This window comes from Carettochelys insculpta, chromosome 21, assembly GCF_033958435.1.
Source record: "Carettochelys insculpta isolate YL-2023 chromosome 21, ASM3395843v1, whole genome shotgun sequence".
NCBI lineage: Eukaryota > Metazoa > Chordata > Testudines > Carettochelyidae > Carettochelys > Carettochelys insculpta.
This window is the reverse complement of record NC_134157.1, coordinates 3,064,156-3,085,386: the sequence shown is the minus strand read 5'-3', so window position 1 is coordinate 3,085,386 and position 21,231 is coordinate 3,064,156. Positions and strand designations below refer to the sequence as shown.

The window sequence follows — 21,231 nt, the reverse complement described above, 5'->3', positions numbered from 1 at the left end:
CCATGAAGGGAGTGAGTAGGGCAGGCTGTGCTGACAGATACCTCTCTGGATCTGATGTCTGGGATGGGATGCTGCTGGGGCAGAAGAGGGGTTGAAGGAGTGTGTGCAGCTGGTCTGGGTTCAGGCTGGCTGTCCAGTAAAGCATTTGCTCTTTCCATGGGCACTGCCAGCAGGACTGGAACACACAGGGAACACCCTCCTAAGTGGGGGTGCTGCAACAGCCTGTCTGCTTCCCTCCCATCCCTTCTCTGCACACAGGTGACACCAGAGAGGGGCATGCGCTGAGTCACATTATGGCCTCTCCTGCATTTTTTTTGCCCAGGTTTGCCTGCCTCTCTCTCTCCGGCTCCCTCCCCTGCTTGCAGGAGGCAGCCTGGGACCAGAATGGGAGAGGTAAACAGCACGTGTGGTCCAAGCTGACTTCAGGGAAAACTGCACCCCATGTGAACTTGGATTTTGGAGACCCTCTCCCATAACCCCGATCCTCAAGGGCTCTCTGGGCTTTCCCTTCCCCACCACTGTGGGCCCAGCTGCCTCTTCCACTGTTTGATTTGTATGCAAAGAGATGCCAGAGCTCAACCCTGGTGCACACGAATGACTGTCTGTGCAATTATGTCTGTTTATGCTGGCTGGGTGCTCCGCTCTGAAAGCAACACTGCTGACAGCACCGTAGCAGAAATATGGCTGGCCTGGAGTATGTTATACTGCCACCCTTACTTCTGCACTGCTGCTGGGGCTTGTGGGACCTGGGCTTTGATTGTGGCTCAGGGTGGGGTTTGCGCTGTCTTGAATCATCATGTCTGGTTTGAAGGTATTTATTTTGTCTTTCTTGTAGCTGGTGATGACAGAATCTCCTCAAAGTCCTCCCTCTGCAGGTGCTCACAAGAGCAGACAGACCAAAGATCTGTCAAGCCCTGTTCCCTGTCTTCAGAAAGTGGCTAGTGCCAGATGCTTCATCTAATTGTTCAGGAAGTGTATGAGTCACAACATCCCCCAGGGTTTCCAGGACAACTACTTCTCATCCCTTACGATCATGTAGATTAAAACCTGATGACAGTGTTGCTTCATATCTGATAGCAATTCAGCACACTTTGTCCACTGTGGCCCACAAGGCCTGACCAGTAGGCCAGAGACTTTATTGGAGTACACAGAACAACCCTATGGGACTTACCGGGCTCCTCCACCTCCGAGTACCAGGGCCACCGCGTTGCCAGTCAAAACACGAGCTAGTCGAGAAAAGTCAGAGTGACGGTCTGGTATTTTCTGAAACAGGCGGTCGTACATTTCTATCTGTGGGAAAGAGAAAGGGCAATCTAGAACACGGCATGCAGTGCACTCTTGGGAAGAAGTAGTAACTTAAAGCAAGCACCATAACAGACAAATCACCACGACCATTGTTATCTGTGCTAGCTAGATTCAAATGAAGGTAAAACTGTGGCATGGGTAGGATCACCATGCTGGTTTTAATCTATCCACCCCCACTCTTCACGGAAGTCTAGAGCTACAAGCCCGTGTTACCACTCCACCTTTGCAAGACTGAGCAGGAGCTTTGACTGAGATTAGTGCAAGTCAGCTTCCCGACACTCCACCCTGTCTGTCAGCTCCTGAAGACTCTACTAGTCTAAACCCCGTCTTGCAGGTAATAGCCAGTGAACCTTCCACCACCCATTCCTGAGTTCTCCAGACCCGTCCCCCTGGAGCATCCTGTCCCTCTCACCAGACACACCCCAAAGTTAAGCTCACCTCCTCCAAAGAGGCCTAACACACACCAATTTGCTAGCTTAGTTAAGGGCTCCCAGTCAGTGGCAACCACTGGGAAGGGACACAAGGGGAGCACCAGTCACTTGACTGCCCACCATGGACTCCTCCCCATGCCACCCTTAGCTGTCGGGGGACCTGTCTCTTTCTGCCCTATCCCCTCTCCACCAATTCCCTCACTGTCCTGCCCCATCTCCCCCTGCATTCCATGCCTCCCATAAATGATGTGGTCCAGGGAACTAGTGGGGACTTGGCAACGACTGGAGGGGTCAGGCTTGCCCCACATGCACCAGTAGAGGTTGGGGAAAAGCAGGGAGTGCCCTGGCCCCAGAGTGCTTTGCTCCCCTGGCTCCCAGCCCAAACACATTTGAAGAACAAGCCACCAGCATGTGTATAATTCACCATACACAACCTGCGCTTACATCACCTGTTTACACACAATACCGTCCAAGATCGCCTTTGGATACACATTATAATGACAGTATGTTGGGATCTTGAGTGGGTCAGGCCTGATATGAGTTACAGTGTAGTGGGCCTACAGCCAGAGGCCATGAAGGGGCTCAGGGTCACACACAGGAAACAACGAGACATGATGGCACGTGCTTTTACTTGGGCAGCTAGCCTGAGTATAAGGACCCTGGCTGCCTCCTCGGGTTGCTAACCTGTGCCACCCATCTTCCCTGCGATTGCTACCTGTGCCAGTTCTCACCTTGCTGTACCTGCTCATGCTACCATCCCACTTCCACTTGCAGCTACGGCATACTTCTGAGGGCATGTCCGCACTACTGAGCTTTGCCAAAGAAACTAATGTTGACACAGAAATAGACACGGGCGAAGTTGCCAACGCATGTTTACACCTGCCCCCTCTGTCAACAGATCACGGGAGCTCCTCTGTTCACAGCGGGAGCAATGCACTGTGGGTATGTGTCCCACAGTGCCTGGTGATGTCATCTGTCACTAGATGATGAGGGACCATGGAACACAGTGCAGGGTATCTAGGCACCACACCAAATGTCCAACCTGGCCCTGCTTTCTTCTGGGACTTCCAGCACCTTTTTGTGCCCTTTTTCCAAGTGCCATTCTCTGCTCTGCTGCAGTGAGAAAGAGCATGTGAGAGGAGAGCCGGATCCAGTCTGTTGGCTGTCATGCAAAGCTGGGGAGAAAACCTTGAAGTTAAAGACTCAGGGGAGCTTGACAGTGTGCATGATATGGATAGCGGCAACCTGCCATTGCATGTGGCACTCACAAAGCAGCTGTGCAGGGCAGCGCATCCATTTTGAACGAGGGGACCCCATACTGATTCGCAGAACTGAATCAGCAAACAGGTGTGGGATGAAGGACAGTGGCTACAAAACCTTGAGAAGCATAATGCAATCTTCCAGGAGCGCATGTTGTGCTGGCTCGCAAAACGCGGCACAAGGGCACCAGAAGGAGCGTTGTCCTCTCACCGAGAAGCGTATGGCAACTGCTGTGTGGAAGCTGGTGACTCCTGATTGCTACTGCTCAGCTGCGAATCAGGTTGGAGTGGGGAAGTCTGCTGTTGGGGCTGTACTGCTGCAAGTGTGAAGGGCAATAAATCATGCTCCACTGGAGGACTGAGACTCTGAGAAATGTGCATGACGTAGGGGCTGGCTTTGTGGACACAGAATTTCCCAAAGCAGGGGCAGGCAATAGATGACGCACACATTCCAATTTTAGGGCAAGCCTGCCTTGCCCCAGAGTGCATCAACAGGAAGGGATGCTCCTTGATGTGAATCACCAGGGGGTGGTCCAGAAGGGCGCATGATGCACACATCTTGAGAAACACAGACCTGTACAGAACGCTACAGGTGGAGATTTTCCAAAATGGGAGAATCTCAAAATGAATACGAAGGAAAACACCAAATATTGAACTCAACCTCCAAGAAAATAAAGCCAAGTGCAACGAGCCAGCAGAAACCCTCCTCCTATTCCACAAAGTCCTTCAAGTTAGGCAGATTGCAGCCTGCTTGACTCTCTGCACACTGTCCTCAAACACTGAGGAACTAGTGTTTGAAACTATAAAACTAGGGCTTATAATGGAGTGTGCTGAGTCTGGTGCTAACACAGCACCCTGCTACTCTATCACCACCAGGCTATATTAACTGAAACCTACCTGCAAGATAGGTAGTCAGCAGAGGAGGCCAATTAACTGAATGGAGATAAAGCAGAGGGGCTAACTGGGCAGAAGCATCCCCTGCCGAGAGATCTGTATAAACAGGTAGGACAGTAGGCTGGGGAAGAACAGAGCCTGGAGAAGGGCTGCCACAGACAGGACTAGCGGCTGCTAATGCAGCTCCCTTCCCTAGAAGCAAGCAGGGAGGGCTGGCAGAGGACAGAAAAGAGATGTATGGCTGTGGACTGATAGAAGAACACACTGTGCTGAAGGAGACCTGGGGTGGGTGTGATCCATGATTAAGGACTGAACAGATTCTCAGGAGGACCAGCTCATCACAGGGCTACATAACAACTATGAATATTCACCAGCTCCAACAGATCAAAACCTCTACATACAGACACACAGGACCCTCTTCCTTCAAGGTGCAGCCTATGGCTGGGGGTTCACTGTGCCCCCAAACACTCTCACTCACAATGCCTTGCTAGCGTCCAGCAGCAAACCCTTCCAGGCATTGCTCTCACATAGCACAACCACACATGCAGACCCGCACCCAGCCAAATTGCATGAATGCTCCCAGAGCCACTCATGAAGCTCTTGGGAGTAAGGCCCTAGCCAAAAAACCCAGCTCCCAGCCTCGTACATGAAGAATCTACTATCTATTAGTGGTTCCCTGCTTCATCAATGGAAAAAATGGTTATTCAGGTTCTTGTAATTGTTGTTCTTATCCATTCCAATCAGGTGTGTGTACACACACATGCACAGTTGCCAGGATATTTTTCCCCTAGCAGCTAGCTGTAGGGTCAGCCTGGGTGCCCCGAAGAGTCATATCATTAGGTGCTCCACATAGGGCCCTGCCAGCCCATCCACTCATCAGTTTCTTTTTACCAGCTACTATGACAGAGGGGGAAGAGGATGGATATTGAAATGGACAGGAACAACACATCTCAAAGAACAGTTCCAAGAAGGCAAATGGGGCACTGTTTTTCCAAATACTGCATCATCCCTAGACACTGCAGAAGCATGGATGGGAAACCAACTTGCTGCTTTACAGATTTTCTGAGGCAGGGTTTGAGCCAGCAGTGCTGTGGCTGAGGCCTGAGCCCCAGTGGAGTGTGCAGTGAATGGAGGTGCTCTTGTGAGGTTGTAGCATTCTGGAACGCAGGACACTGTCCACAATGAGATGCTGCAGGATTTCTTCTCTCATTGCAAAAAAGCCAGTGCCCAGTGAACATCCAAGGAGCAGAGCCTCTGTGTGGGCTGGAGGGAGAACATCTTCCTTTCAGTTTTCCACTCCAGGTATAGGTTACTTCCCTTACTGTTGCCTCTGGAGAGCTAATATCTGGCTGAATACCCAACTTACAGCATGTTTTAATGACGACACAAAGAGAAGTTACTCACTTGTAGTAACGATGGTTCTTCGAGATGTGTCCCCGTGGGTGCTCCACAGTAGGTGTCGGGCTTGCCCAGTGCCGTAGATCGGAATTCTTCTAGCAGTTTCCACTGGATCACGCATGTGCCAATACGCGCCGCTCCCTTGCGCGCCCTCGGTCATGTGCGCAATCCAGTCCCTGCCAGTTCCTTGACCAACTGCCCCGGATGCTCCTGAAAAACACCGGACAGAGATCCGAAGCGGGGAGGATGGGCGGGTAGTGGAGCACCCACGGGGACACATCTCGAAGAACCATCGTTACTACAAGTGAGTAACTTCTCCTTCTTCTTCGAGTGGCCCCCGTGGGTGCTCCACAGTAGGTGACTACCCAGCAGTAACCCCAAGTAAGGAGGTGGGTACTCGATTCATGTGCAGCTTGCCCTTGAGAGGACTGCTGTCGACAGAAGGGTATCCTCATCGAACACCCGATGCAGGGCATAATGCTTGGCGAAGGTGTTGTAGGATGACCAAGTCGCCACTCTGCAAATGTCCTTCAACGCGATTCCCTTGAAGAAGGCCGTTAATGCCACCACCGTTCTCGTGGAGTGAGCCCTGGGCGGGGCTAGCAAAGGGGTCTTTCGAAGCTCGTAGCACAGTTTTATACAGGACACAATGTGATTTGAAATTCTCTAGGAAGAGAGGCCTTCCCCTTTTGACCTGGGAGCGAGAGACACCAGAAGCCTGTCCGTTTTCCGGAAGGGCTTAGTTCTGTCTATGTAAAAGGCCAACGCCCTCCTCACATCTACGAGGTGCAGGCACACCTCCTCGCTGGAGCTGCAAGGCTTCGGGTAAACCGAGGGTAATACTATTGGTTTGTTAACGTGGAACTCCGAGGAAACTTTCGGAACGAAGGCTGGGCGTAACCGTAAGATCACCTCCTCCTTTGAGAATACTGTGCAGGGCGGCGTTGCCATCACTGTTGCGAGCTCGCTCACCCTGCGGGCTGACGTAATCGCAAGAAGGAAGGTCGTTTTCTTCGTAAGTAGTCGGAGGGGTACCGTGGCTAATGGTTCAAAGGGTGGTCCCGATAGCGTGTGGAGTACCAAGTCCAAACTCCACGACAGTAGGGGCGGTTTTCGAGGAGGGTACAGGTTTACCAGCCCCTTCAAGAACCTTGTGACGACAGGATGGGAGAATACAGTGGGCCCTTCCTCTTTGTGTCGAAAAGCTGATATAGCTGCGAGGTGGACTTTTAGCGAGGATAGAGAGAGCCCGTCTCGTTTGAGGTCCAGCAGGTATTCTAGAATTACAGTTATAAGGACATCCAGAGGAGCTAACTGTTTGGCAGAGCACCAGGCGGTAAAGCGTGTCCATTTCTGTTCGTAAGTCCTCCTGGTGGAAGTCCTTTGGCTACACTCTAAGACTTGTCTTACTCCCTCTGTACACGTGCTCTCTTAAGGCGCTGAGCCATGGATTAACCATGCTTGTAAGCAGAGTCCCTGAGGGTGGGGATGCACTATGGACCCCTGAGCCTGTGTGAGTAAGTCCGGCACTACCAGTAGGGGGAGTGGAGGACAATCCGTCATGCGCAGAAGCAGGGAAACCATTGTTGTCGGTCCCAAGTTGGAACTATGAGTATCATGCAAGCTCTCTCCCTTCTGGCTTTCTGCAGAACCTTGTGGATAAGTGTTGTGGGAGGAAACGCGTAGAGTAGAGGTCCCTTCCATGAGATCACGAAGGCGTCCCCCAGGGACCCTCGCCCTATTCCTGTTCTGGAGCAGCACTGAGGGCATTTCTTGTTGCGCTGGGTGGCAAACAAATCAAGTTGGGGAAACCCCCAGGTGCGAAATATGCGTCGTAGCAGGTCAGAGCGGATCTGCCATTCGTGTGTGAGTGCAAAGCGCCTGCTCAGTTGTGGGCACCCGGCAAGTATGAGGCTTTCAACGTTATGTTGTTGGCAATGCACCAATTCCACAATCAGACTGCTTCTGCACATAGCGCACGGGACTATGCCCCTCCCTGTCGATTGATGTAGAACATGGTGGAGGCATTGTCAGTATTGATATCGACTACTTTGCCGTGCAGTTATTTCTGAAAATGTCTGCACGCACTGAACACTGCTGTGAGCTCCAGTATGTTTATGTGCAGTGTCTGTTCCGCGGGGGACCATAGCCCTCGTGTCACCTTGCTGCCAATGTGCACTCCCCATCCTATGTGGGAGGCATCGGTTGCGAGAAAAATGGAAATTTGTGGTTGGTGGAAGGGCACTCCCACTAGCAGGTTCTTGGGATCTGCCCACCACGCGAGCGACTTCCGTACCTCCGTCGTGGGCGATACTACCCTGTGAACGGTATGGGCTGCCGGTCTGTAAACGCTCGCCAGCCAATGCTGCAGGCTTCGCATGTGTAACCTGGCATTCTGTACCACAAACATGGTGGCTGCCATGTGCCCCAACAGTTGCAGGCATGTTAGGATCAGCACCGCGGGGCTGTACATCACGACTTGCACCAAGGATTTGATGGTGCGGAAGTGGGCGTCGGGCAGGTACACTCTTGATGCGATAGAGTTTATGCGCGCCCCTATGAACTCTATATCTTGCGTGGGTTTGGTCTTTGACTTTGCTAGGTTGATAACTAGGCCCAGCAAAGTAAACGTGTTCGCAGTAACGTGTATCATGCGTAGGACCTCTGCCTTTGAGGCCCCTTTCAGTAGGCAATCGTCCAGGTATGGAAAAATAAACACGCCCTGCCTGTGCAGGTAAGCTGATACCACTGCCAGGGTTTTGGTAAAGACTCTGGGTGCCGAGCATAGGCCGAATGGAAGAACCTTGTATTGGAAATGCTCCCCGCCGACAGCGGAGGAAGCGTCTGTGTGCCAGGTGGATTGTTATATGAAAGTAAGCATCTTGTAAGTCGAGGGCTGCAAACCAGTCTCCATCGTCCAGTGCCGTAAGTATGGAGGCAACTGTAATCATCCAGAAGCGCTGCTTGCGCAAGTATCTGTTGAGGCCCCGAAGGTCCAAAATCGGCCTCCAACCTCCTGTTTTCTTCTCTGTTAGGAAGTATCGTGAGTAAAAACCTTTTCCTTGGAATTGTTCCGGTACTCTTTCCACCGCCCCTATGAACATGAGGTGATCTACCTCCTGCTTCAGCCTCGCCTCGTGAGAAGGGTCCCTGAGAAGAGGCCGGGTGGGAGGTTTCGTCAGTGGCAGTGACTGGAAGGGGATCATGTAACCCGTGGCTATAAGTTCTAGCACCCATTTGTCTGTTGTGATATTTTGCCATTGGGAGTGGAACGGTTTGAGGCGATGATGGAACATGAGGTGAGAGTGGCATTGAGCGTTGGTGCTGATAGTGCAATCCTCGACATAGCCGTCTAACTTGCTGCCTCTGGGCTTGCCCCGAGGTTGTGCAACTTTGTTGAGAATGTCGCCTGGGGGCCCTGTACAGTTGCTGCTGTTGATGGCGCCCTTGGTCATAGCCTCGCTGATATTGTGCGCATTGTGGTTGGTAAGCGTAGCGCCTTTGCTGAGGATAGAATTTCTTTTTCTTGTATGGAGGAGTGTAGATACCCAAGGTCTTAAGTGTGGCCCTCGAATCTTTGCTAGAGTGTAGGACCAAGTCGGTTGATTCTGCAAACAGCTTTTGCTTGTCAAAGGGAAGATCCACGATCTTCGCCTGTAGATCTCTGGGGATACCAGACGTCTGGAGCCAGGACTCCCTACGCATTACCACTGCTGCGGCTGTTGAGTATGCCGCTGTGTCCGCCACGTCCAGGGCAATCTGAACTCCCATTCGTGAGGCCGTGTAGCCCTCCCGGACGATCGCCTTTAACACCGGCTTCTTGTCTTCCGGGAGGGAATCCATGAGAGGTAAGTCTAGAGTAGTTATCAAAGTTATGGTTTGATAAATGTGCCGCATAGTTTGCCATTCTCAGTAATAAGGTAGAGGAAGAGTAGACCTTCCTGCCGAACAGCTCTAATTTCTTAGCATCTTTATCTGACCCCCCTGATTTGTACTGAGGCGTCTTCGACCTCTGCTGGGACGATTCAACCACCAAAGAATTGGGCTGTGGGTGGCTAAACAGGAATTCCATGCCCTTGGCCAGGACGAAGTATTTCTTATCTGCCGTTTTATTCGTAGGTGGAATAGAGGCTGGAGTCTGCCATATGTTAGTGGCTGACTCCATAATGGCTTCGTCCAGTGGAATAGCGATTTTAGATGAAGCTGGGGGTCTCAAATTTTTCAGGAGTTTCTGATGCTTCTCCTGCACCTCTGCTATTTGAATGTCCTGCGTGTATGCTACTCTTCTGAACAGCTCTTGGAATTGTTTAAGGTCATCTGGAGGGGAGAGATCCCTGGGGACAATTGCCTCATCTGGGGAGGATGAGGAGGAGCTGCTAGGATAAACCTCCCCCAAGTCCTCTGGCTCCCGAGTTCGCTGGTATGCTTGCTCCCTCGTGGGCTGTGAAGGAAAGTCTCGGGACTCTGGACCGAATTCACCCAGGACAGCTGCGTTCCTCTCCCAGAGCGAGAGTGTACACGGGGGTATTGGCGAGGAGTGGGAGGGGATGTGCCCCTGGATCTAGACCTCCGATGTCGGTGTTCAGTATGATGAGGACAGCCATAACAACATGGACAAGGGCCCGGTGATGGAGACCTGGACCATGATCGGACTGTGTACCCATGATGTCTGGGAGAGCGGGATCTCTGTGACGACATTGATAATGGTGAAGCTGGTATGTGATAGTACTCAGAGGGATCCATGCCCAAAAAGGGTGAAGGTGGCCTGAGCCAAGGCGAAGGTGGTTGGAGGAACGGAGAGGGAGGTCCGAAATAGGCCGGTGGAGTTGCCACCCTGCAATGCGGCGTGTGTATCTCGGGGTGGGGGACTGGGTGATAACAGCATCGCAGCCCTGCCTAGAGATGGACTGAGGTACCGGGTTTTGGCACTAGCTTTCCCCCACCCCTGCAGGGTGGGCGCCGCCCCCTCCCATGCCGGGGATCTTGGCCCTGCTGTCGGCGCCACGCTCGGTACCATCATAAGCGATGCCATGCGGGTAGGTTCCTCCGGTACCGCTGGGCCCCGTCCTGGGTGCCCCTGGGCCATTGGCGCTGTGAGAACCGGTGCCGCGTCAGGCGGCGGCACCGCCGATTCCAGCGCTTGCCGCGCTGGCGCCCGCAGCACCCTCAGTGCCGACTGCTGAATAGCTGGAGGCCTGGCCCCGTCCACATGCGCTACCGCACTGCCGCTTTCATCAGCCCGCGGCTCAGGGCTCTGTGTTCCGCTCGTCCTGCTCGCTGAAACTGCCGGCAAGGATCGAGCCGGGGAGAGTTTCCTCTTCTTTTGCACAGAGGGGGTCAAAGAAGCTGCCTTCCTTTTATGCGACCCAGAGGGCCCTTCTGTGTGAGGCTTCTCCGGCGGCTCAGGCTGAAGGGCCTTATCAAACAAGATCATTTTGAGCCTCATCTCTCTGTCCTTCCTGGCCCTGGCTGTAAGCTTAGCGCAGTGCGAACACTTCTGGGTAACATGGGACTCCCTCAGGCAGCGAATGCACTTACTATACCCATCAGAGGCCGGCATAGCCTCGCGGCATGACTCACACTCCTTAAACCCCAAGGAAGACATTGCGGTGAGTCTTTACTGTTAACAGGGTACTTAGCTGCTAATCAGTGCGTTCTACAACCCAAATAACATTCACGGCCTTCAGGGTAGCGGATGGCTTAACCGGCCTTCTGTGTCCGCTCCCCTTCCCTCCATTCCTCTTCTCTCCTACTACTTTGTATGGTTTTTTTTTTTCACTTTTTTTTTTTTTTTCCCCCTTCTCTCTCTCTTTTTTTTGTATAATAGTAAGAACAACGAACTAACAGGTAAGAACAACTATCTTATCTGTCTCAGGCTTTAGAGCTGGAGTGGATTCCGTCTGCAGCCGTTGGCGGTTGAGAAGGAACTGGCGGGGACCGGATCGCACACATGACCGAGGGCGCGCAAGGGAGCAGCGCGCATCGGCGCATGTGCGATCCAGTGGAAACTGCTAGAAGAATTCCGATCTGTGGCACCGGGCAAGCCTGATACCTACTGTGGAGCACCCACGTGGACCACTCGAAGAAGAACATAATTTTCATAACTTCACATGCCTTCACAATGCACATAAGGATAGATAAATGACTTTCAGCAGATCATAACATTTCTCTTGATACCTCACATGGCCTGCTTTATATGCAACTTCACAATTATATGCAGATGAGGAATATGGGGTTTACAGGGTACCCTCCCAAGGTATAGAACATCACAATATGCTTTCATCCCCAACACAGCAGTAAACCATGGATCTCTACTAGGTTTCCACAATGAATAAGTTCCTCAATTAATGGAGACAATATCTTGGTAATACCTTTCCAAACTGCAGACTGCAAGATGCACTGACACTGTTCCAGGTTATCTTTAATGAACAGTAAATGTGGAGCTAGGACAGAAAGTGCTGACAGATAACCACCACACACGGAGGCAGATGTCCCTTACCAGCTTGGGTAGGCTCCTTCGGGAGAAGACCCGACGGGGACAGCGGAGATGAAGATGAGCTGAGCACCAGCTCCTCATGTTGAGCCACTCCACAGTTCGGCAAGGGAGGGGTCCATCCTCTTTATGGAGCAGGATCAGCTGCTTCTGGGCTCGGACTGCTGTGTTCTCCAGCATCTTCTCCAGCTGAAGCACATTACACACAAAATCCATTACTTCAGGGCCAATCTAACACAGTAAAACATTTCTTACAAAAGTGCACCACGCACTTCCCTCCACATTCCCATCTTGCTCCTCACCTCAGTTGCATCTGGAGAGAGTTGCGTAAATGTGTGTGCTATGACCAATCAGACCAAGGTAACTGATTAATATATTTGCACTTTTGCTTTTATATGGCCACTCAACAATGTTAGTTAATTTTCCCCAACTTGAAGATTACCGGGGACTTTTACAGAGCTGTTTAGTCTAAACAGGTCAAACTCTATTTCCGTATAATGTTAACTGTACACCTAAACTAGGTGGGCCTAATGATGCTCATATACAATGAAATCTACACCCAGGCTGATAAAAAGTTAAGTTTCAAAATGCTGAATGCTGTTTATAGTGTTCTCAGGCTATTTTACATGGAGGCCACCTTTTTTCATATATTCTCTTCTCCTTCTATTGCTTTCTGCCTTGCTGTCTTTACCCTTCACGGCTATCCTCCCTTAACTAACAACACTCCCATTCTTCATCTGCTCACTAGTTCCATCCCCAGGCTAAGATTAGCCAGGGTAGTGGTAAATGCAGAGACTCCTGGTGGTGGGTTTCCCAAGTGGCCAGAATTTCAAAGAAACTTCCAGAGCTTAGAACTTTACGACTCCTAGGAACATATTTTTTGAATACGCTTCCCCATTTTCTGCTGAAGTCAGGCCAAGCGCAGGTCTCACACACTTTTGTGCCATAGCACTCAGAAGCCAAAATTAAATAATGGGGCATAGAGAAGCTCACAGCCGCTCATAATTCAGGAATTTCTCCTTCAAGATAATCCTGTCTCTGGCTGTACTAGAAGAAAAAAATTCTTCAGAGGAAAAGTAACTTGGCAAGTTTTATAAGACAAATCTGGTCTTATGAATGAAGCAGCATTAGACAGATTAAAACTTGCATTAAATATCACAGGTAGGGAGTAAATTCTGTTTTATTTAATGACAATGCACATTTCTCAGTCACTTGATTGCACTGTTTTATGCCCAAGATGTACTGAATCCACTAAAACAATCAGCCTTTTTTCTGGTGTTTATCACCTTAGTCACATAATAGGCTGCTTTGCAATGTCACCCCCACTTTCAGATAGAAAGGAAGACATGTACCTCTCCAACAGTGGGCTCCTGCTCTCCCAACCCAACTATTAAGATGCAGTCTGCCTGTCGGATACAGCGCTGTGTCCAAGGCGTAAGGGTGCTGTCAGACTGGTAGAGCACAATACGGTGAATATCTTCCTGCTGTCCCAGCCAGCTAGACAGCCTGTACTCATGGATGCTGGGACACAAACGAACGAACAAAAACCAAGTTAACATCCATTCACAGCACACATTCAGCTGGAGTGGAGGCCTGAACCCAGAGAGGTAAAGTTAGAAGTTGTAAACAGAAGCTGGAGTAACCCAAACATATTTTAGAATGGGACATGTCTAATGAATGAAAGGACTCATCTAACCTAGCTAAGTAGGTATATTTAAACACCGCCTTTCTAATCATGTAGGGGAAAGGATGTAATCTCTCCTCCCAACTACGGCACCGCTCCTAAAATGCTACCTGCTCGGCTCCACTGCCATCTTTATGGGAAAAGCCATTCTGGAGAAAAATAAAAGCAAAAGTCACAACCTACTTTTCTGCATTCTCCAAGAAAATGAGCCTTGAGTAGAGCCCTGCAAATTCACAGATATCTGCTTTATATACACAGGTATCCCCATCCACGGATGTGTATATGGATATCTGGGGCTCATTTTTGTGGATGTGGAGGTGAATACAAATTTTGCATCTAGAAACCTTCAAATCTGCAGATATCTGCTTCACATCCATGAGTATTCTGTAGATGTGAGTATCTGCATTCTGTAGATGTGGATGTAGATGCGCATATCCGCAGTTCACTTTTGCGGTTGCAAATACAAATTTTGTATCCTTGCAGGGCTCCGTGAACGTGACACAAACTTCACATATGAAAAAGAAATTAATTCCCTTAGCATTCTTGCACAGCCAAAGCACTCTCCCTACAGCCCTGCACTCTCCTATGCTCCATTTGTGGATACTTTCGATGCAGCTGAACCCTGAACGCTGCCCAAATCTAACAGCACATTTTCCTAGGACTGTTCTGTTCTCTGGGGTTCAGAGCCCCAGAGTATGTGCACTTTGAATGCAATGCCATCAGAGAAGCTCTGGTCTACAATAGGATCTTCAAGGAGTGAATCAGGAAGGTTGGCAGTTTTAAGAGAGATCATGGAGGAGTTTAAAGCCAGAACCCTCTCAGAGGGGATGACAGACAGGAACATTTGTAAAGTTTGGTTCAGCACAGACACAGTTTCTAAAGTATCAAGGGTTGGGCCAAACCGTAACAAATCTAGAACACCAAGCTACGTTGCAATCATCATACACTTTACAAACAAGCAGCAGTATTCTTCTGCTTTACTCTTGTAAGCTAGCAGGGTATTACCACTTTCAGGAATCCTGCTCTCAGAACCAAAAGGGGGGCCAGTGGTAACGAGCCTTTACCAAAGCTGTTTTTGCAGAATCAGATAAGCCCCAGGTGCCACACTCCCAGATAGGCCAGTTGGCTAAGAACATTCACAAGCATTACAAAATACTGGCAGTCAAGCAAAATGAAAGACTAACACATTTATAATGGAAGTTCCTCATATCTGGGTGATATCTGTGTCTCAGCTAACACTTCCAGGATCTCGTAGACATTTATTTTCCTTCTATTTGTTCCAATAAATACTCTCAAACTCAAGGACCACGATACTACTCTGCCTAACATTAATCAGATGTTTCATGACATTTTTACAAATAAATACAAAACGTCCACTCGTTCAAGGATTAGCATAATTAATCAAGCAGTTATTGCAAAAGCATATGCTTGACAACTGAAAAACGAGAGCCTGTGGAAAATAATGTATACAAAAAAAACACAATTCAGCTCTATTTAAAGGGTAAGCATGCCTGACTTCTTTTTGGATAGGAATGTATATATTTTATTCCCCAGGCAAAGCATGTGATTTTTAGACAAGCGCAGCTTACTCAGCATTGCTTGGTAAGTAGTGGGGTCAAGGGAAGCGAGTACCTGTCCAGAGCAGCAGAACCAAGCCGCTGTTTGATATTATCACTGGTGAGCAGCAAAGCAGGACCTAGGAAAATAAAAAGTCATTGTACACAAATGCCTGCGATCTTGTTGACAACTCATTCAGAGAAAAAAAAGAACACACACATAACATTGCCAAAACACAGCCTGTATCCACATTCTTTCAAGATCCTAAGGGACAACAGCACTAACATTGTGGGTTCTCAAGCTATGGCCCCTATGTGCTGCTTGTGGCTCAATCAGGGCACAGCTGAAGCCCGTGTTTTATCCACACGTCCATACAGGCACACTTGAACCTCTTTAATCTGGCAACCTTGGCAAACAGGATAGGAATGGGGAAGGCAACGTAGGGACAGATGTGGAAAAGCTGAAATACTCAATACTGTTTCTGCCTCTCTCTTCACAGACAAGATCAACTGCCAACTACGTGAAGGGGAATTACAAAGAGGATGGATAGAGGCTGTTCTCAGTGGTGGCAGAAGACACAATGAGGAACAGTGGGCTCAAGCTGTAGGGAGAAAGGTCTAGGCTGGATAGTAGGAGAACCCATTCCAGCAGGAGGGTGGTGAAGCATTGGAATACATTACATAGAGAGGTGGTGGAATTCCCATCCCTAGAGTGTTTTAAGTCCTGGCTTGACAAAGCCCTGGCTGGGATGATTTAGTTGGGTTTGGTCCTGTTTTGAGCAGGGGGTTGAACTGCATGACTTCCTGAGGTCTCTTCCAACACTACGATTCTATGAAATTTTCCAGAGCATGACTGTTCACTATAATGAAGGATAACCAAAGTCTATTACTAAAACTTTTGTATGTACAAACCATTAGAGTACTGTACGTACATAACGTGTCATAAAATCCGTAATGCACTCTATTAAAGTTAGTTTTTACTATTGCGTATGTAATAAAGAAAATCACTAGCCATACAGTACAATGTTCTGCCATTTCTCATAATTACAACTTAAATTTGCGATACAGTAAATATATATTTTTGTTGCACTGTATTGATATGTATTTTGTTTTTATCATCATCATCATCATCATCCATTTGTGAGGGAGTCTAAACCATGGGTGTTCCCAGATTACACAAACCTGGATGAAAGTGATCCAAGTGTAGCATACATACTGTGTGGGTGCAGCCCATGTGCACCCAGAGTGCTGCAGGTGCATCCCACAATGGCAAATAGGTTGAGAAACACTGAACTAGGGTCAGAAGAGAAAGATCAGTTTGTACAAGCAGCTCTGACAAAGCACCACCTCTACTCCTCCAATCATCCTAGCAGCCCTCCTCTGTGTCCCTTCCAGTTTGAATTCATCTTACTTATATGTAGGAAAGCAGAATGGCACACTGCATTCCAAATGAGGTCTTACCACTACCTAGTACAGTGGTACTAACCCTTTCGTTTCCCTCCTGTAAATACCTCGCTTGATTCATCCTGGAACCACACTAGCTTCTTCCATGGCTGCATCACATTTGGTTGTTAAAAGGACATTTGTAAGCTGCCAGACCCCTAGGTCATTCGCCTCCTCTATCACTTCCAGCTGATAAATCCCCAGCTGATGGCAAGAATGCTTGTTAGTCCCTAAATGCATGACCTTGCACTCTGCACTATTAAACTTCACCCCCTTTGTGTTATTCCAGTTTTCAAAGCCATCCAGATATTCTTGTATGACATGCTGGTCCTCCTCTATGTATATTTACACATTTTATCAATACATTCCTACTTTTTGTGCCAGGATCATTAAAAATATTAATTAAGATAGGTCCCAAGGCTGAGGAACAACTTTGGTAACCTCCCTCTAACCTGACAGTTCTCCTTTTGGGATGACAGTGATTTTTGTGACATGAACAAAAATACCTCCCGGGGATGTGGAGTAAAAGCTTCAAACACATTCTTCAGTTGTGGAAACCTGGTTTGTAGGAATGACAAGCTAAATCAACCCACTGCACCCCCCATGTGCCTAAGGCATATCCCCCTCAACTGGCATTAGGGCCTCCTTCTTCAGATGGAGTTCTAAAGATTTCCATTAGCATCTTCCCTGTTCAAATCCCCAACAAGGCTTTATTTCAAAGTTGCCAGCCTCCAAGTACACAGAGACAACAATGGACAGCCCTTCACAGTATGTCAGTGTTGCTCCCAGGATGCACTGTGGGGTCAGAATAACGTCTTGCATATAGATACTATCATTTTGCCACTGAAGCAATATTTCAATGCACATAATGAACAAGATTTTTTCCTTATTGCCAGTTCATTCAATATTTTTATTAGCTGCTCTGTTTTATGAGTTGCATTAAATGTAATAGGTGATGATAACTAAAGACGACAAACGTACTCGGTCAGGATGTTGCTGAATCCCCATCAATCAGCATTGACAACTATACGTTAGAGGTCATCCACGAGTTCGTTTACCTCGGGTCCACCATCACTGACACCCTGTCGTTGGACACTGAGCTAAACAGAAGGATCGGAAAAGCGGCCAAAACTCAGCAAGAGAGTGTGGAATAACAACAAGCTGTACACTCACACCAAAATGCAAGTCTACAGAGCCTGCATCCTCAGCACCCTCCTTTATGGCAGCAAGACTTGGACCCTGTATGCCCACCAGGAAAAGAGGCTGAACGTCTTCCATTTGCGCTGCCTCAGGCGCATCCTTGGAATATCATGGAAGGACAGAGTGACCAACACCGCTGTCCTCGAGCAAGCTGGAATCCCAACCATGCACACCCTCCTCAGGCAGCGTCGACTCCGCTGGCTTGGCCACGTCCACAGGATGAATGATGGAAGGATTCCAAAAGACATCCTGTATGGTGAGCTAGCCTCTGGCAAAAGACCTCCCGGACGCCCCCAGTTGTGCTACAAAGATGTCTGCAAGAGAGACCTCAGAGAGGTAGACATCGAGCTGGACAACTGGGAAGAACTAGCAGGCGACCGCAGCAGATGGAGGCAGGGGTTACACAAGGGTGAGATGAAGATCAGACAGCTAGCAGAGGAGAAGCGAGCGCACAGAAAGCACAATAAGGACTTGCCAGACACCCACTACATCTGCAAGAGATGCAGCAAGGACTGTCACTCTCGTGTGCGTCTTCATAGTCACAATAGACGCTGTAAATGAAGTCCTCAGTTGAAACTTTAAAGGGCGCAATCCATAGTCTATGCAGACTGAAGGATGCCTACTGAACTGAAATTTCCCATCAGAGTAACACAAGATACCAGAGAAATTCAAGGATTTCATCTCATGCTCAAAAGAAAGGTGCTCCTACATCATGAAAGAGACATTTGCTAAAATTTAGCAAAGCATGAAAAGTTTTCCCATTGTAATAATTCATTTTATTCTTACTGCAAGAACAGAGTCTTATTTGATTACCTACTTTATATACTATTATAATAAAATAAAAAGCAACATCATTTAGCCTACTGAGCAAGGTGCGGGAAACCAGGTACAAATGAAGTTAATTCTGGCTCTGTCACAACTTGTCATATGGCCTTAGAAAAGTCAGTCTCTCAATGTAACCCATAGAAACTACACACTTGTAAGAACACGGTAAGAAACAGCTAGGCACTGAAGAGATGGGAAATAACAAAGTATCATGCACTTCCTTAACACTGTCCATTTTAGTTTTAATTATTCATGATGCAGTCCTATTACCATATTTGCATAATCATTGTTTATATTACAGTATGTCTAGAACTGCTTATTGAGATGGGGGTGTGATGGGGTTTACAAACCTCTCCCTAAGACTACATGGTCATGGCATGCTCCAGGACCAAGAAGGCCCCGCCCCCTGCAGCTGCAGACTACAATGCGAAAGGAAGAGCAGCTTACAAAAGAAGTCAGGCCATCAAGCAGGGGGTGCTGTCTGCAGGAATGAGCCAGACAGTATCTTCTGGGACAGGACTCCACCAGGGTAGGGCCTGGGTGGCAGGGAAGGCTCGACTGTGCAATTCGGGCCCTGACTCCACTTTCTCCCCTTCTCCCTGATGAGGTAGACTCAATGGACACTGCAAAGGGAACTGGGAAAACCCAACTGTCTTAACTGGTGAGACTGCTCTGAGTGGGAAGAAGGAGAAAAGGTAGGAAGTGACCTGGAGAACCTGACCTGGGGGGTAAGAGGGCCCAGATCCCCCAATGCTTCCTTCTGCCCCTTCCTTGACTGGGAGTACCTGAAGGACAGACTGAGACTTGGCCACCAGTCCCCAAATTACTCAACAAGTCCAACACAGCACTTTAGTGACTGCTGGGCTGCATCAGAGACCTGCCATCCAGGCCTCTTGGACCTTATGTAAAATTTGCTACAGGGTCCCAAAGTGCCAGCATAGAAGAGGTTGACATTTGAACAGTCTGAAAGTACACAGCTAACTGACCACTAAAATAGTGTTAAAATGATCAAATATTTTAACGTGCTAATTTATTCAAACACTAAAAGCATGACTTTATGGTCTCCAGTAGGATTAGGCCTTGTCAACTCTTATTTGCATCATTGATTTACTTCATCTACGCAAATACCATAGATGAAGTTGACATATCTACCAGGGCTGCTCTCCCATCAATGCCAGCTTGGTGGAGTACCAGCATCAACTGGAGCAAGCTGGGAGATTGATTTATCTACCGTAGACATGATAAATCGATGACTACTGGTTTCATTGTTGCCACATCAATCACCATGTAGTGGAGACAAGGCCTTAGATACATAATTATGCCTAATTACAAAACACAAGCTACTTAATGGAGTTGTTTAAAGTCAAAAAACACAAAAAATACAAATAAATGATGTTCTAAAATAATTATCATTATTGTTTTTTAGCAATGTTAGGTAAGCATTTGAATGTGAATGTTATTCCTGGTTGAACAATTACAGAAAGAAAAGAACAATGACATGAAACAGAAATAAATACAGCAACTATAAACAAAACCAAGCATTTTTAAATGCAATTATGCTAGACAGGCAACAGGCCCACTCTTCAAGCAGCTTAATGGCTGTGCAATTATTCTCTTTGTGTTGGTGGAGGTTTAATGACTGGGAGCCCTCCTCTCTATCACCCGCTCCCTATCAAGGTAATTTATGTATATTTATCTAGTTAGCTTAGCTTGCAAACTCTTTGGGGGCAGAGACCATGCCTCAGTTTGTTTGATGGGCTTTGTAAACATCCATGTGCACTGATGGTCTGGTATAAAAGATGTACACACAATGTTTCTTCTAGAATCTAGAAAATTCCACCCAATCAAGATCCTCAACTGGTTTACCTTCTTCTCAACAGATGGTTACAGAATGTGGTAAAGTGAGTGATCCAGACACTTCATGAGGCTTGTTAACAGCCCATGTAAGGGAATTCTTGCTGGAATATTTGACAATATTTTACTCTCATTAAATTATAGGTCAATTGACTCACCAATTGACATCTGACCAGTCAACTGACCAGTTTACCAAGCCTATGCTAGACGTCGCCTGTTAGAATTATAAAACACTAAAACTGGAAGGGACCTTGATATATCATCTAGTGCAGTTTCCTACATTCATTGCAGGACCAACCACCATCTAGAGCATCCTTAACAGATGTTTATCTCACCTGCTCTCAAATGTCTCCAGTGATGGAAATTCTACAACCTCTCTTGGCAACTTATTCCAGTGTTTAACCACCCTGACTGTTAGGAACTTTTTCCTAAATTTCCAACCGAAACTTCCCCTGCTGCAATTTAAGCACATTAAGCACATCTCCTATCATCAGAGGTTAAGTAGAATAATTTTTTTCCCTCTGCCTTTTAACACCCTTTCAGCTACTTGCAAGTTGTTATCGAATCCTCTCTGTCTTCTCTTTTGCAAACTAAACAAACATAGTTCTTTCAGACTTCCCTCACAGGTCACCTTCTCTAGACCTTGAATTATCTTCTCTGGACTGTCACCAGTCTCTCCACATCTTTCTTGAAATGTGGTGTCCAGAACAGGACACAATACTCCACCTGAGGCCTAATCATCACAGAGTGGAAGAATTACTTCTCCTGTCTTTCTCACAACACTCATGTTAATGCATTCCTAAATCATGTTTGATATTCTTCTGCAATAGCATCGAACTGTTGCCTCATATTTAGCTTGTGGTTCACTATGACCCCTAGATCCCTTTTT

General features: G+C 48.0%; 1 protein-coding gene across 3 annotated transcripts in view; it reads right to left on the bottom strand.

The window, feature by feature from the left end:
- PNPLA7 (patatin like domain 7, lysophospholipase) overlaps nucleotides 1-21,231 on the bottom strand; it is a 255,620-nt gene that overhangs the window by 84,998 nt on the left and 149,391 nt on the right. For all 3 annotated transcript variants that reach the window (XM_075015265.1, XM_075015266.1, XM_075015267.1), the window contains 4 exons: nucleotides 15,097-15,160; nucleotides 13,133-13,301; nucleotides 11,787-11,969; nucleotides 1,172-1,290 (listed from right to left, as the gene is read on the bottom strand). In XM_075015265.1, the coding sequence (XP_074871366.1) occupies nucleotides 1,172-1,290; nucleotides 11,787-11,969; nucleotides 13,133-13,301; nucleotides 15,097-15,160 (535 nt within the window). The remainder of the gene's footprint in view (nucleotides 1-1,171; nucleotides 1,291-11,786; nucleotides 11,970-13,132; nucleotides 13,302-15,096; nucleotides 15,161-21,231) is intronic.